This window comes from Lepisosteus oculatus, chromosome 1 (genome assembly GCF_040954835.1).
Source record: "Lepisosteus oculatus isolate fLepOcu1 chromosome 1, fLepOcu1.hap2, whole genome shotgun sequence".
In the NCBI taxonomy this organism is placed as follows: Eukaryota; Metazoa; Chordata; class Actinopteri; order Semionotiformes; family Lepisosteidae; genus Lepisosteus; species Lepisosteus oculatus.
Window position 1 is genome coordinate 68222447 of NC_090696.1, and position 18168 is coordinate 68240614.

At 39.1% G+C, this 18168-nt stretch overlaps 1 protein-coding gene across 1 annotated transcript; it reads right to left on the reverse strand.

Moving 5' to 3' along the window:
* Window positions 1-1218: 1218 nt before the first annotated feature.
* On the reverse strand, window positions 1219-16474 carry rhoh (ras homolog family member H). Its single transcript, XM_015345370.2, has 2 exons — window positions 16080-16474; window positions 1219-3856 (listed from the first exon to the last, which is right to left on the reverse strand). Exon 2 carries the CDS (start codon window positions 3645-3647, stop codon window positions 3075-3077), a length of 573 nt encoding a protein of 190 aa, XP_015200856.1. The 5' UTR covers window positions 3648-3856; window positions 16080-16474; the 3' UTR covers window positions 1219-3074.
* Window positions 16475-18168: the final 1694 nt, after the last annotated feature.

An 18168-nucleotide genomic window follows, 5' to 3' on the forward strand; every position in this document is an offset into this window, starting at 1 on the left:
TAATTTTCCTCAAGTGCTCCAGAGAGCCTCCTCTGCTCTTATAAACATCCTTTGTGGTACACCGTGGCGAAAGACATTGTGTCCATAAAGCTTAGAGATGAGTGGTATCAGCAAGAAACGGTACAAACTGCAGGAAACTATAAAAGCAAAGCAAGACAGATGCATAGATTTTGCCTGGAAAAAAGCATGCAAAAACAGCAACAGTACCATGCCTTCCAGATGAGCTGTGAGAGAACCAGACAGTGGTTGATTACGAAAGGGAGTTTGTGGTGTCAGGTACTGCAAGCATATACAGTACGTCAGTAGAGCACACAGGACATGTATCTTTAAGGTCCCTTAGGCAGGCTGTGAATTTCAAGCAAAGATTCAACCGAGAAGACCAAGGAGCTTTTAAAACATACTAGGGATAAAGTTGTAGAAGGGCACAGATCAGGAGAAGGCTATAGAAACCCTTTAAATACCCTTATTATCTCTTTGAGTGTGGTCATATTTATCATTAAGAAGTGGAAGGTACACATATGTAGCCTAGATTAGGCTGTTCTTCCACGCTTTAAAAGGACAAAACTAGTTTTGCCACCATGAGGCCAAAAGACTTTGAAAGAGCTGCGGAGGTCAGTGGTTGAGATGTTAGAAAATATCCATGACTCCACAGTATCGCGGTCACTCCATAGGGGCAGCTTGCATCTGACTGCCCATAAACATCTCAAACCCCGAAACAGTAAGACCAAGAAAGTGAATTTCCTGGAGAGGCCCAGACTTTAATCCTATTGAGGATGAGACCTGAAAACTGCTGTTCATGAGTAATCCCCAAGCAACATGGGAGAGAGAGCCTGAGTGAATCTGACAAGAAGAAAGGACAAGAGCTGCACCAAGCCACTAGAACCATCCTCACGATACTTGTAGCTGAAATTGGCAGTAGTGGTGAGGGGTGTGGACTGCAGGATTGCATAAGTCCTTATTATACCGCTGTTGTACCCTTTAGCAAGGTACTTCACTCAGATTGGCTCAGTAAAATATGTTTCAATGAGTACGGGTGTAAGTCACTGTTTATAATAGTGTCAAGCAAATGAAAAATTGAACAACAAAAATGAAGTAATTATGCATCTAAGCATTGTCTTAGAGACAGAAAAGAACATGTAAGGAGGACACTAATATGTCTATAATAAAGACATTGACAGACCAATCTTGTGGTGTTATGAAAGAAGTGGTTCAAAAATATTTTGTTGAGATCAGTTTAATGATTTTACCTGAAACATGCGGTATGACAAAAGAAAAAAGAAAACAGATCTATACAAAATGATGTTGTGGTGAAGTATAGCAGAGCTGTGGTATCCTTCAAGACCATATTGGAAATATTATAACAGCAAATCGTTCTGATTTACACACATAAATAGTGACAATATGAGAATTTGACAAAAATATCTGTACACAGTAACGTTAGAGTTACATTAACTAACTCACTTATAAAAAAAATACAGCAAGCAACATTTTTGTCGATTTTTAATGTGAAAAAGACAAAAAGAGCTGCTACTACCATAAATATAGTTTAATTTTACTTCTGTGACATTAAGTGTTTTCTTGCTGATGTGTTGAAAACTAGGACATGACTGACCTGCGACAGAACAGACTCTTTATCTTACAGCAAAGAAGAACCATGGTTTAAAGCCTCTGTAAAGATCAAGCATGTGTATGCGTTGTGTGCACGAGATACACAGCGGAGCTGAATGTCAGCCTTGAAGAAGATGTTTGAAAATCCATCTTTGGCTGACACAAGCCTCTGCTGCCCATATCATTGACCTATCTGGCAACCCAAGCCTACAACAACAACAGACTGAAATGCTTTAAAAAGCCTTATAAACCCTACATTTTAACCTTGGAAAATGAGGAACGCAGAATGTTCCATGCTGTTCACATAAATTTAGTCTGATAAATGTTCAATATTAAAACACCTTTTTCAGTGTGCTAGAAATTCCATATTCCTTGACACTGGTTAATTTACATGTCCTTAAAAAACGTCCTCCATCCAAAGCCGAAATCCGTAAAAGTCTTTTAAACAGCACCAGTTCAAAGTCAAAGAACCACATTCGAGCATTTTAGCTTCTTGAACGTTAATGTTACAATGTTAAATTCTATTAGACAATATCCCTAGTTCTGATATGAGGCTAACGATAAATATCATGGTGTCAAACACAATAGCTGGGAGGTGTAAATTAGTGCAGGGACAATGGCCACAGAACTCAATATAAGAAAGAAGGGATGTGTCGAGTCTACAAGATACACATCCGTATAGTCAGTCCTCGTTCTGAAGGATACACCGTTGATGATATTCTGAAGGGAAACAGTCAAAGCATGAGACTCCTTTACATATACAGTTACAGACATCAATAATATCTGGAATTACAGCTGGTGAATTAATGTACATTCTTATAAAGTACCTTGAATTACCTGTCTAATGACCGTGGTCTATTTTACATATATTGCCTCGCGAACCACAGTTTACTGCATGAGAACATAAAAAATGATTTTCCAATTCATAAAAATAGATAGAATATTTTTTTGTTTGCTGCAAGTCCATTAATTTACTGTTCCTTTTAAATGTCATAAAACACTTATGTGTAATCACAGTAGTGCTGTTATTTTTCTCACTAGCAATATTGCCCCAAGTCATACAAAGGCAGTTTAATCAGAGCAAGTCGGGACAAGTCAGATTTCTAATGCGAATTTCGACGAACGTCTGACGCCGCGACGTGGAATTCACACTACGCACGAGCCTACTTAAACTGATGGAACGATAAAAAGAAAGTTCCGTTTTTCGGTCGGACTTTTTTCGTTCGTGTTTAAATCTGTGTGAAGTTTATCAGGCTCGTTCGGCGGGGTGACGACTGCTATCTCGTTAAGTAAAATGCGAAACGGGGCGCTTCCTCTTCCTCCGTGCAAGTCACTCCACTGCCCGTCGTTCCTGGGGCGGCAGCTACTGTAAGCCAGTCTCCGCACTTCCCAGATCGGCACTGTGACCTGGTACATAGCCCTCCCCTGAAGGGGCTGGTTTGGTATTGGCAACGGAAAGGAAGTCGTTAAAATATCTTGCACTGGTTCACGTCGAAGAACCTCCTTCTGTTTTGCTTTTTGGTCTGGTTGACAGCGGTCCGCACCGCGCACTCGAACACCTGCTGCACCCCCCGGTTGCTGAGGGCCGAGCACTCCAGGTAGCCCTTGGCTCGGATGTCGTGGGCCAGCCTCTTCCCCTCAGCGGAGGTGATGCAGTGGGCCCTGTGGGGCCCCATTTCCCGCTGGTCCGTCTGCGTCGCCACCACCAGCACCGGGGTCCGCGGCAGGTTTTCTCTCACCTCGCTGATCCACTTGTGGCGCACGTTGACGAAGGAGGTGTGGTTGGACACCGAGTAGCACAGCAGGATCACGTCGGCCTGCTGGTAGGACATGGGCCGGATGTTCTTGAAGGTGTCGCTGCCCGCGGTGTCCCACAGTCCCAGGCTGATCTGTATGCCGTCCATGAACACTTCCACGCCTGTGTTCTCGTACACCGTGGGTGTGTAGCAGTCCGGGAAGGTCTCGGAGGTGAAGCGCACCAGCAGGGCGGTCTTGCCTACTGCCGTGTCGCCGACTAAAACGCACTTGATCGAGTTCATGGTTTGCTTGCTCTGCCTGGAGTCTTTCTCGCGGAAAAGGGGGATGGAAAGGGGACAGCTCCAGGCACCTGAAGGGCTGGGTTATCGTCTAGCGCAGTACATGCACTCCCACTGTGCTTCCTTGGGCCTGAGATTGAACCGTGAAACTATCACTCCGTTAAGATATTCCACAACTGTTCATTGCCTCCAGAGCAGGAACACGAAGACACCTGCAACAAAATTGAAACGCACATTACTGTATGAACGAGAAGCTCATCGGTAACGCTGGCACTGTCTAAATCTGGTAACTTCAACTCACTGCTCTTTGTCTGCGTACTATCCCATTGATTGTACCATACAGCAGGGCGCCTCATCATTTCTCATCAAAATTAATATAATTTGCCCGTAGACAACAAAGTACGGGATAAACTTCATGAGATATATATAACCGTCTGTATTCTGTTTCTGTCTGGTTGTGTCCTTTGTTCTTATTGTTCGGTTCGGAGTTGATTTTCTCGTTGAAAATGTCATTTTCGGTTTTGCGGTGTGCTGGGAAAATCCGAACCCTCGCACCTCCACTGTGCAAGGGCATGCAAATGAACAAACCCCTCGTGTGTATTAGTGCGGCGCAGCGCCCTGTCACAGAAATCCTCGGTGTTTTCAGAGGGAGTCAGTATGTGCAAAACGAACAACTACTCCGTGGAGCTGCTGGTGCAGCAGCTATTGCAGTCACAGCAGGCCCTTTGAAACAGTATATAAGAGGACGAGTCGAAACAGCTTGGTGCAGATACAGGCCTTGAGCAGCTCACACGCAAATCTACAACACACTCTTGTCACCACAGCTCAGGAAGTTACCCTCCGGACATCGAACGTGAACATACATCACAAGCCTTAATTCACAGCCTGTCACTAATCCCTCTGCAGCAGGCCTTCAGAGCTCACGTCTGCTGATTATTTCTTTTTTCAATAACAGTAATACTGCAAACAATCAAAACGCAGTTTTCTGTAAGGATCCATACTTCAGAAGGAGGCCAGAACAGGATAGGAGATACATTATGAACAATATTAGCATCCATGCATCTGAGTGGTACAATAATCGTATAATAATTTTTAAGCAGCCACCAATAAAAGGAAATCATTTTTTTTCCATCGTCAGGCATTTATTTCTGTGGTTCACATCAGTACTGTATTGGAGCATATTATTATGTGCGAGAGCGAACTTGTGGAAAGAGAGATATTCTATCCACATTGACAGTAAGTGGCACATCCTCTTAGGTCGAACAGTGGCAAGAAAGATGGTGCTGTATAGATGGCCCTTAAAACTAGGTGACTCGAGCACAAGGGTTACAGAATTGTGAGGAGAAGCCGCAGCAGTATTTTCCCCCAAAGCCAATTAAAACGCTGTGTTCATTCCTAACCCAATCCAGTCCAATGGCACACCAGGCCTGGTACATCTCTAAGACTGACTGTGGTAGTCATAATGAACAAGGAAGACTTGTAATCTGACACTGCTCCAACTGTGTACATCGGTGTTTTCCTTTCTGGTGGCCTGGTAGACCTAAGGCTGTGTGGGGACTCCTGACGCTGAAGCCGGAGGTGGTCAGGCGATCACGAAACCTTGTGCCCCAGTTGCTGTGAGCAGAAAAGTGCTAGAGGTCAAAGGTCCATATCGCCTGGTGTGCAGGCAGGGGCCTCCTTTTAATGCCAATGACTTGAGTAATTAAAAACGATTCAAAACTTGCCCCACCTGTACATTCATTTTTCTTACTAGGGTTTTGATGATCAGTTTGATAGATCCATCTATAGTTTTTGAATTGAAATGGTTTCAAAGTTGAAGAGGGTTTTGTATTCTTTAGGCTGAAAATTGACTTCTTATATTCCCCTCAATCAGTTCCACTTTGGTAGGAAGTTGCAACAGCACAGCTCGGGGCTTGTCAGGAGAGATGGGGTTTCTTTGTCTCAATAATGACAGAGGAGCTTTTGAACACAACAGCACAACGTACATACTTTATCTTATTACTGTACAGGCTATCAGACAGTTTGGTTCCTTAAATAATAATTACATGATCTTACTCTGTGACACTGAATATTGAAAAAGAAAAGTAAATATTTCTTCATATTAATTCAATCGCTTCGTACAGTACCACTTGCACCTACAAATACGCATGATTCCAGATATTATAATTATGGCATCAAGGAAAACATCTAGAGCTGTGAGAAAAAAATAATTTCATTTTCATTAAGAAACTATTTTTGCTGCTTCCACTTATGCATTTTTATATATATTTTTTTCCACACAGCAACATAAAGTGAGATGGCTATGTACATAGCTGAAGCAAAAAGCTAATACTGAGATTAAGAAATTTGAAAGGAAGTTCAGCACATTCAAATACTATTTGCCTTCACCAGACAATTGTGTTGCAATATCAGTGGGCTTTACACTGGCAGTTCAGAAAGTAACACCGCAAACCTTTCTCTGGAAACAAGGCTTCCTTTGGTGAAAAACAAGACTACACATCGAAATGACCCAAGAGTATTTGAATTGCCAGTGTGTTGGTGTAACTGCAAAAAAGCAAAGGGTAAGAAATACTGTAAAAAAATAAAACCACGTGGATGGTTTTCCTCTTCAAAAAGAAACTGACACCCGCATCTGAACCTGAACAAAATGTGTTGCTTCATAAACTTTCTTTTGATAAGACTTTATCAAGCCTTTTGGTTTATACCGAGTGTTTCAGATGCACTTGGTTATTTCCTCCCTAGACCTCGTCTGACCACTCCACACCTGCAAGATTTACGCCAAGAGCAGCTCATTCTGCTCTTTGTTTTCATTCACACAAAACCGAGATGAAACATAGCCCTACCCGATGTACTGTACAAAATGCTTTTCAAGTTTAATACTTCATAAAACAATTCATAAAAAAATAATTCAGTGCCTTTTCATGATACTTTGAATACATGTAACCAAAAGGTGTACGGCATTAGCATATACTTTTAATGCCACATGAATTAAACAGAACAAAAAAGTCATTCATCCTAAAAAAGTCAAGTTGATATTTTTCAGATGTCTATCTAAATAATGTTTCAGGTCCCTGTGTTTTTCAATAATGTCAGTTAGGGAAATGTTTGTTTTACTTACTGTAAAGAGATTTATTTTGTCCAAATTGTAAACCTAGGTCTTTTCTGTACAAACATCACTTGTGAATAACGCCTTGGTAGTGGAATAATTCAGAAAGACTTTTCTTCCTAACAATTAAAAGTAGGAAATTTAAACCTGTCTGTACAAAAAGTTGTATGTGCTTACTGGCCTGTAAGGTTTTTCTCTGGACTCTGTGGTCCACAAGTAGAAATTACTGGGATTCATTTCTCTGTGGAGCTGAATTGTACATGAATTTATTATAATTTATAATTTTCTTTTCTGACTAGTGGCACAACTACAAATAGTGGCGTGATTTTATTTTACTTAAGTTCTGACATGTTGCTCAAAAGACTAGAGTCTATTTCCAAGCATCTAAGGCAAACCACCCCCAATTATTTATAACATTTGCTGTCAGAAAATCATCATGCTAATTTTAAAAAATGTTTCAGTTGTAACTATCCTTCTTGTTTATAAATGACTATCATACATTACTTGATATAAATATATTATGCATCATGTTTTTTATTGCTGGTGGGGCAAATTGCAATATCGCTACTTGTCAAAAAATGATTTTAATTTAAGTTCTTGCAGCATTCGGGCTTGTGTCAAACTGTATTACTTGAAAGTAAATATTTAAAACATTTTACACACTTAGTAAAATATTAAGTTTCCTGATCAGGCAAGAATATGGCACGTTTTTATAGAAAACGATGTAAAGCTGGTAAAGTTTGTAAGGAGGGAAATTTCACACAGGAATTCACTCTCTCTGGGTGCCAATTTATCAGTTAACCCAAGTGAACCTCATTATTACAGTTTTTTTAAAGTTTGTGTTTAGGTGTATTGAATGGTGATCATTATGTTTTTTTTTACAATATCAGTCCCATTATTAGTATAACAAAAAACACTAAAAATATAAAACAGCAACTGGTTAGTAGCTTATTCTTTTTCACCTGCATTTAAAAAAAAATAGCTGTTCTGTGCTGTTCTGTTGTTTTCTACCTTTTCAGGGTTAGTTTTAATATCAGTTTTGTTGAATGGGGCTAGGCAGATATTAGTGTAGCTGTGTCTGCGTCAGCTTCAAACGCAATGCTGTACTACTTGAAACCACCTGAAATCTCCCTTAGAACCTGTCCCTTAGATTAAAAAAAAAAATTGCTGAAAATTGATCTTCAGGAGCCTGGTTTTGAAACAGGAGAGCACACACTTTTCAAAGTTTAAAAACAATAACTGTTGTTTGGTTTGTTTCAATTCTTTTCCGTGGGTATAACAAATACAATTGATTCATGAAAAAGAATAAAGAAATGTACAGTTCTATCCCTGGAAAAATGTTAAAATGATTTTCTGAAAATGATTTTTTGGAAAATGTTGACCTCAGACTCTCGTTGAATAACTATACACAGCAGTTTCCAACCAATGTATAGCATTGATGGTATCTAACTGTATATCTGGCCATTTCTCCACAAATAAAAATAATATTTGTCTGTACTGCAATTGTGAACACGGCCTTATAGAAGAGCAGGCAAGACAAGTGAAATATAATGAATATATATCCACACCCATCTGAAAACAAGAGTCACTTGCACTCCACACTGTTTCAGAACACAATCTGCTGTGTTTACTGGACAGATCAGGAAAGAAACACATCATGGTTTGGATTTATAAAAGGCTCTTATACAGAATTAACTTAAACTGCACCAAGATTCACACAGCATGCGTTTGCAACACAGGCCACACTGTAGTAAAAATAAAGACGAATGGTTGGTTTCCGTTGCTGGTGTGCTTGGTATTGCAATACATGCCTTAAATCTTCAAACTGACAATCTGGGAGATCAGAAGTTTCCCAATTTAAACAACCTGTGAGAGAGGCTCCTTGTACATTCAGAAGTACCAACAAGGTGATTTAAAAGTCTTTTTCACTTCATTGTGAATTCTGCATTTCATCTCTGAGCTAATCAAGTCATTCATCTGGAGTTATTACAAATGCAAATGACTAGTACTCTTTTTTAAATTCAGGGTACCAGTTTAACAAGAGCAATATTGTTCGCCTAGCTTTCTGGAGATTACTGTTTAAAGATGCACTTCTGCTTAAGTGGTTTGGCAGTCTTAGTGGGATTTTATTTGGAGATGGACACAGTGGAAGAGATTCTGCACCGGAGCATGAATCTTTCAAAGCTGCCCAGTGCCCAGAATTGCATATCTTCAAATATGTTACCTAATAAGCCCAAATGTACAGTTCACATGAGCACAGTGCACTCTTTCATACCCATCAGACATGTCTAGAGTTATGTAACTGCTTGAATAAGGACACTGAACAAATAGGTCACCTCTGTATTCTAATATTGTAGAAACATTCATTAAAATGAACAGCTTAGTCTGGGTGAGAAGAAAACAAACTTGTTATTTAGAAATGTTTCATTTTAATTGACCTTCCATCCTTCATCTAACCTCTTTATCTGATGCAGGGTTGCAGGAGAGGCTGGACAGGAGGCGTCAATCACAGGACAGACACAGACACACACACACACTCCCAGCTGGTGCCAGTTTTCCCAGAAGCCTATTAATCTAGCAGTATGGGCAACAATGCTGACCACTGCACCACCATACCACCCTGAACAAACTGTCCAAAACCTTCAAAAACTTGATCACAACTACTGGGGGTAAACTATACACGAGTAACTACTGCACAATACTGTAGGAGATCCTTCTCATTTACCAATTACTGTAAATCTAATTGGGTCAGTGCCGGGTTTCCCTTGTCGTTAACTGCATTTGTTCCACTCTACACATCCACATGGCTTAAAGATGACTTTTTGTACTATGAAGTCCAGATTTATCAAGATTTACTGTTAGCTTAAAGCAAAATGGCAGAAGATTGTCAAATAAAAATTGCCATAGAGATGTGCTTCTGCATAGAGGAAACACATTTAGTAAAAAAGAGTAGAAAGACACACAATATCTAAAACCTTCTCAGAGCAGTATGTGTAATGATGTAATGATGTACTCCACCCAGTGAAATTCACTCTAGGGACAACTGTATTTAATTTTGCATTCAGCAGCAGTTGCAAAGATAAAGAAAGTGTCAAGACTGTCAGCTCTGAGATTATAAAAAATAAAATGTGTGGTTCAAGGCTTTGTGGATGGTGTTCACTGATGACATCACCTATCTCTTCTTGATACCCTTCGCCTCAGACTAGCAACCTCTTCTGGTCTGTGTGTCAGAACTAGTGCCTGGGGAAGTCAGACACCTCACAACTTTTTTGCATCTACACACCACAAAGCATTTTTTTTTACAACTCTCCTGGATTAAAACAGAGTTAGGCGGATAAGTCGATGGGTTCTCCATAGCCGTGTCACAAGCATCTGGAGACAGAAACGATCAAGTCAGGAGTAACACAGAGGTCTTCTGCTTGGACTCTGTGATGAACTGAGACCATGATTCCCCTCTGTTTCAGCACAGCAAGGCACTGTCAATTGAGACCAGCGGGAGGGTGCAGTAGATACTGTAGCACAGATGCAGGACAAAACAAACAAACCAGTCGTTTCAAATCAAAAGGAAGCTCTCTTTCTTCCTCAATTGCCTGGTCTGGGTACACTGTATACTTGAAGAATGTGTTTCAAGATCACTTTTTTGCAGCAGGCTTTGTAGAAATCTTTTAAACGTCTTTTTCAATCGCCACCCCAAAACTCAGGGTGTGTTCAATGAACAGACCTCTCAGCCACGACACTCTGAGGTGGAAGACATCTAAGACAGGGGAGCGATTTTGTATGTTGTGTATGTTTAGTGAACCTCTAATCTTTCTCTTTGCTTGGTTGCCCAATCTGGCAGTTTCTCAGTTTGCTATCACCTGTTATCAAGGGCTCTTTACCAACAGGGTGGAATGTTGATTCCCACCTGATTTTTTAAATTTCCTTTAAAATATTCTCATTTACGGTCTCAGTTCTATACCCACTTTCAGGCACCTTCACTCTGCACAGAGATCCAGAGGAATTTAAACCAGCTATGCAAAAGCTTTTTATTTATGTAGAGTAAATGGGCAGTGTCTTTGACTAAGTTTACGAAGTTTCACCACTGCGACTTTTTTAAGCTGCATTACTACAGTCGCCATTTATGTATTACCAAGAACAAAAGGCAGTTTTAAATTCTCATGGTTCCTGTTTTCTGCACTTATTTCCCAACCCTTATCTTCCGTTAAATTGTACATAGTGGTAAGTGAGTCTCGACTACATCCGCATTTAGTATAAATTGAGTTCAGGTACATTTGGTGTACCCTTTTGAGTTTAGATTGACTTTATCAAATGGAATCATCATACACTACATTCCACAGAAAAGAAATCTGTCTGAACAGACCACGTAACTGCTGGAGAATGAACCCACAACCACAAAAGCCCACTTTGGGCTAACCGATGAAACTACGGAAATGAAATGCAAAGTAAACAATTTTCGGGACTGGTGATCAGTGACACCACCAAACTCTGCTTGAGGGATTGAAGACGTACTGCTCAGTTCTGGTACCAAGTGAAAAGCGGTTCATCTTGCTTTGTAAAAGGCCAGGTTTTTAATTTTTTTTCACTAGGAACCAGGGCTGTCTTATGTTCGATTTTAAGTTATTTTGTGTTATCAAAAATGAACGCTGAAAATGACGAGCCCTATAATTACTATTCAAGCAGGACATTGTAACTATTGTGAAACTGGACATTCCCATGCCTTAAATATCCTCTACTACAACATTTTCTAGTAGCAATAATATAAAGCTTTATTTTATATAGTACCTATTATAGTAACTTCTCAAAGCGCTTTACAGTGAGAAAACAGTTAACAAGTAGAAGACGTAACAAAAGTGTCACAATTAAACACAAGGGTTTGGAATGCAGAAGAAGACCCATGGGCAGAAACTGGACCAATTAAATAAAGGTCTTTCTGAAGAACAAGGTTTTGAGCCTGGATTTGAAAGATCTCAGTGGAGGTGACTCTCTGATACCCTTGGGGATAGACGTCTAGAGTTCTGAGCAAAGCAAGAGAAGGTCCTGTCACCCATAGTATGAAGACCAGCTAGTGGGATGAACAGGAGACCTGGGTCAGATTAATGAAGGTTGCAAGGTGGGGAGTAGGAAGATAATACCTCCTGAGGTGCCAAGCCTTGCAGAGCTTCATAGGTGAGCATGAGGATTTTGAAGTCAACACAAAACTTGACAGGAAGTCGGTCCAAGGACTTCAGGATAGAAGCATGCAACCAAGTCAGGATTCTGCCTAATTCTGCACAAAGCATAGTTTAGTTGTGGGTAATTCACTATTTTAAAGTGAACAAACAATGTAACAATGTAGGGGTTATTTTTTAATTCAGATTCGTCTTGCAGCATATGTCTGGTCTCTGCTGTTATATGACATTAACTGACATGTTACACAAGTGAATCCACCTTATCTACAAGGTGCCAGCATTTCAGCTCAGATTATACTTGTCCGTTGCGTCTGCTTGATTCTGAAAGTAAAGAACTCCTAAACAAGACTAACCAGTGAACAACCTTATGACATTAAGGATCAGAGATATAAAGGAAGATTTATTGATTTTGTTGGTTGCTTTGTCTTAGTTTTAGGATGATTTTAAAGAGTTGCTTTCTTTTTTAAAACAAAAGATCTTGACAATATTGTTAAGTACAACTTGAATTATATACTGTATACCTTGGGTCCCTGGACTCTCAACTCCACTGACCAAATCATCTCATGAGCTTCTCCTCTTCATTTGCAATATTTATATGTTTACATATAAAAACACAAGTAAAACGTTGACATTTCCTCGATTTTAAACAAAACAATTCCATATTGTTCAACTTTAAGGGGCCACCGTACAGAAGCTGTGAAATGCTTTGTTGTTAAAAGACCGTGATCAATTCCTAATTACAAGGCAAAGCCTTCTAGGCTGAGTGATTTATGCACTACAAAAGAAAAGGGAGTGTTTATGACATAGAAGAAGGGAGAGAATCGTACTCAGGGCCATTAATGGAGTCTTGCATCTACAGATTTTTGGTGATCTTGTTCTAGACAAATATATTTATCAGATCCAGAAACAGAAATGTCAAGCGACAGTGTCATCAACTGGAACCTGAATTCTGGAAGGCGGGTTTGTCTACGTTACTTAGAAGCAGAAACCAACTTGACACGTATTTGAGACGTCTGGGGCCTTGTCGTGAATGATAATATACAAACACATTTATTATAGACATAACATCAACAAACCAGACCTAAATTGAAAATAAGCATTCTTAAGTCTCCTGTTTTAGTCCCTAATAATAGTAAAAATAAATCAAATAACAATCCCAAATAATACAGTTAATATGTGTACTGACCTATCCAGCTGTGTCCAATTCATTACACAAATGTGTCAAAGTTATACGGTTGACAGAAAACACCTCATTTTAGCCTGGTATGATCTGAGTGAACATGTCTAAATAAAATATTTTTAACATAAATAAGAACTGCAGCCTGAGACCATCTTCTGTGTTAGCCCAGCTAGCAGAGAATAATCATGACAATATTTCCAGTTTTCAAATGTGTTGTTTGTGTGATTAACTACAGCGCAAAAGGAAAGCATGAAATTAAAAAGTAACTGCAAGTTACAATATGAAGAAAGTGATCAATTACAAATACTGCTCTTTTTACACTACCTAAATATGGGAAAGTATAAAGATTAAAAATGTTTGGTAGCTGGTTAAAAGTGAAGTACTATCAGTGCAGATATTTAAATTTAAGAATTAATAGACTGCTTTTAAATTATATTACAAAAGTAGTTCATTTAATGAACTTGTGAAACAAATATCTTTAATTTTCCCTTTTGACTTCTATGGAAAAGTTTCACTCAATTCAAATTAAAGTGTGTGATGGAAAGCATTGCTTATAAATAGCACAACTCAAAAAGATTTTCACAAGATAAAAAGCTTTTACTCAATACTTATGATATGTGTGGCAACCGGCATACAGTACATACAACCAATTTCTACATATTTACAGGAAACCCAAATGATTTTTTATGACAAATTGAAAAACGTATTTACAAAAAAACTAAAAAACAAATTTACTGTGCCACACATTAATTATTGAACACAACTGAAGCAGCTGACAGTTCCTGGCACTTAGCTAAATGTAATGTCTAAATTTCACTGCCACTAAAATCAATTTTAATATTGTTATTAATTCAATTCAGAGAAAGAGTGTCTTACTGAAAAGGTAGACTACCGCAAAAATGATCTAACTGAACATTTTTTCCCAGAGACAAGTAATTTGATATAAATTTTAGATTTACGGTGTCAACGTGATTTTAAGATTTTCATTCCACATTTATTATTAGGAAAGTACTGAGCTCAGCAATGAGTTCCCAAAGTTGTGGCTGCAGATGTTTAAACTAGGCATACATTGTCCCTCTAATCAAAAAAGTAACTACTTTCCAAAAAGCAGTTTGTATTGTTGTAAAACTGTTCACTGTACAATTCACTCAGTGGCTATAGGCCTTCTAATAAATAGACTGTCAGTACTGTAATGTCCAGCACAGACCTTATAAAAGATAAACGCTTACCATGGCACACAATGGTTACAGCAGACCGGAGTGCAGTAAAATATGGTGAAATCATAGTAAACTATAAGTAAAACGTAAAACGAAGCGTGGCCTAAACCGTTGTCCATGTGATTTGCATGGTGTAAATATGGAAAACTATGGGGAAAAAAAATTTTGCTCAGGCAAGCCTTGCACGATAGGAGGAAAACTGAGGGACATGTACAGTAGTTAGGAGAATATCTACATTCAGCCTCAGGGTCACTGCATTCCGTTCTGGGAAACAAATGGATGACTACAGTAGGAAAACGCTACAATGAAAGACAATCCTACATGACACATACAAGGAGACTGAACAACGAGGGAAGGAGGTGTTAAACTAGAGAGCATATCGTTGGACTGTGGAAACCTGGGACAAAAACCCACATGGAAATGGTGGAGAACGTGCAGACTCCTCACAGAAAACCGGCACCAAAAGGCAAACAGCACTGACTGCCACTCCACTGTCCTGCTCTGAAGAGGTTCCATGAACAAACCCAGTTTAAATGTTGAAATTCCCGCTTCACATTGCTTGGTGGATAATGTCAGAAACCAAATTAATATTGCCTGCTCCCAGTCAAGCTGATCTTCATTTTATCAGTGTTTCTTGTACAAAGACGCCCAGCTTTGCGAATACATTACGTAGTCCGTAAATTCAACACCTGCCTTTTTTTTTAAAAAAATTGCTCTTTCGATTTTTAATACTTAATTAGACCATATCTGTGCCGGAGCTGTAACTGTTAGCAAAGGTGTTTCACCCGACGTTATTGTAACGGTTCCTCTCAGGTGTGCCATTGGGGCGAAGCGCCGCCATTTTGGGCCGAGATAACGAGAGAAGTTTCTTTATAACTAAAGAGAAAAAAATCAGCTCAGAAACGTGGGTACCGGTACATCACTTGACAGTTTTCGGGCTATTAATTGAAACGTAACTCACTTTTCTAAATCCATAGCAAGGGCACCCACAGGTTTTGACAACAAGCACATGGGGAAATTTTAAAACCACCTCCACATCATTTGCAGAAATCTGAGTACGTGCAGACTTCCTTTCGAAACTGTCTCAGAACTACACAACAGGCTCAACAATACACGCTACAACGTTACACAGCCTGTGAATTATTGTATCACTTGAGACGTATAGTATAGTCCTACGAATGATAATAATTTCTTTAGAATGTTTGATGAGACTTTACGTTAGAAAAATTATTTCGTTTACTGTTTCAATTTTCCTACCTGGAGTATAGACTTAACGAAAATATGGACTGTAATAATTTCAAATCCTCCCCTTATCAGTCGTTCAACAGCAAGAAATGTTAGAGCACAGGATCTTTCAAGATGGTCTTATCCATCCTAACGGCAGGGGTATTTAGAAAAATAAATTTCAATGATTTTGTGGAGCAAACGTCTTAAAAGTAATCGTTTATGATATTAATATATGTTGACCACAGCAGCATAGATATCGCTGAGACACTCTATTAAAACCATTCTCAGAACAATTATATTAATCTAGTTTTGTTATCTAAGGGTTACCCCCAGAGCGTAGTAATATAATATAATTACATATTACAATTTGCCTTCAGTGCGAGGAAGGTGATCTGAACTCAAATTAATCTCAGTAGAATAAAATACGTTCATTTTCTTAAAAAACGCCTTCAGCTCCCTGAGCACCCAACACTTATCTTTACCTGTATCGCCACTGAAATGTTTTAAAAAATGAACATATAATGGCAAGCGCCTTACCGCTTGAGCGACGGTTCCAAAACTGTAGCCCGCACAGGCTGCCGGAGGCGAAGAGCGGATGCGGGGTAACAATGTGAAGTTATGTATCTTTCCCCCCTTCTCAAAAAGAAAACACTTCTGTATCGAGATGTACGGCTGAAACGAGTTTTCAACCGGAGCGGCGGGGGTCTGTTAAGGAGCACAGAGGCAGCCAGGATCACAGCGGCAGGGACGCGGCTCGGGCGCTCCGGTCCGGCCGGTGTTGTGAGCGAAGGATGTCGAGCGGGCTGGAGGGCGCAGCTGAAACAGACCCGACACTCGCAGCATCTTCCTGTCTGTGGGGGAGGTGGCCTTTACAGATCCGCGGCACCTTGTTCAACCGACAGTGCTCTGCTGCTGAGGTCATGTGCAAGTACAGCGCACAAGATACGGAGGATGAGTCTTCCTGTAAGCGTGCTTGCACAAGGAAACAGGCGTCCGGTGCGACATCATTCCTTAAGTGACAGGTGTCCGGGGGAGGAGGTTTTCTGCACATTCAGCAAGGTAACAATATTGCTTTCCTTTATTTGAAGGAAAGCGGCCCTTGCATAAACTAAATAAGTGGCACGGAGAAAGACGCGTCACATTACTTTACAAGTATACTTTCAATTAAATATTTCAAAAAGATGTACGGTATGACTACAGAATAGCTGGTAATTGCCCCTATTAAACCAATTTAAAAATGACTTTTGTAGAGCAAGTGTGTATTTTGTCCAAAGTCTTGAAACATGGACTATTGGTAAAAATTGATCTATATTTATTAATACATTTAAAAATATTGAATAATCATTTTCAATCATTAAGCACATCCAGATTTGTTTTAAAAATGTTAATTACTTAATTCAACTAGTTATAAACTAATGATAAAATCGAGTCAATGCCTTTTGTGACAATACATTTCTCGCTGTGAGGCTGAGAAGTAGCATTCGCTACATTTTCAAATATCATCCCAACAAGCATATTTTATTGTATAAAAAATCTTTTTGAAACTCAAGAACAATTAAATATAACCCAACGTTTTGATAGAATTAGAAATATTATTATTTACAAAATGAATGTTAATCTGTTTTACTCTTTGAGCTTTTTGGTGGGCGCCTGGTTTAGAAGTGTCTATGTCAAAAATGCTAGAGAGATATTTTTGTTAGAAACGATGCAGGGAATTGTTCAAAGACTAAACGTCAAGAATGGTCATTATTTAAACACGGTTTATTAAAGAAAAAGGACACAATTACGCTTAATATGGTTCTGGGCAAAAATGGTTCCCTAAACATTAACCAATTGATTTATTATAATTTAAGAATTTAAATGATTTGTTTTAAAATCGCACGCCCTTTAATTTTATACACCATATACAGCGCTGATGCAGAGAACTGAGTGTTCTTACTACCGATTCTGTGCAGTTGTCAACACTTTCACGATAAAGAATAACGTTAATATTTGTATTTATTAACTGAAATTAGTATATTTTCAAGCCACAGTACGGTAGAATATTATATTATATTAGTAAAGTATTATATTTTTTATTCAACCTGTTAGCGAAGTGGACATAAATCATACAAATCCAGCAGGAGCTTTGTCAAAGCTAGCCCGTGTCAGGGTCTTGCGAGGTTTAAGGTAATTTAACACTAAGACAAATGAAGAACAAATGTAATCGTCAAGTTTTTTTTTTAATAAAGACACAAAATTAACTGGCAAATTAACTTTTGGAAGGACCTAATATAAAACTTTTCCAAATTACCAGACGCAAATTTCCGTGAGGCTAAGAATGTCGATGTAAGACGAGCACTTTACGCTGCTTAACTACCAAAGCATGATCAAATTTAAAGACTAAATAAAATAAGAGAGATCTCAGCGAGAAACCACAGATGGCAGACTGCCAAAATATTGCGCGCAAATGAAAAACTTCGGCTTCATCTCCTGACTGTCAGTCCAGTCGCACAGAATACGCCGCAATGTAGTCGTCTTGAGATATTTAAAGGAGCTTTAAAAAAAATACAATATCTACTGCTTGGAAAAACAAGCGTACTGAGTTCAATTCCAAAGCCACGCCACAAGTGTTGAAATAGGACAC

What these genes read in the sequence shown, in the direction of transcription:
- rhoh (XM_015345370.2), bottom strand. Translation starts at nt 3,647, where the DNA reads ATGAACTCGATCAAGTGCGTTTTAGTCGGCGACACGGCAGTAGGCAAG.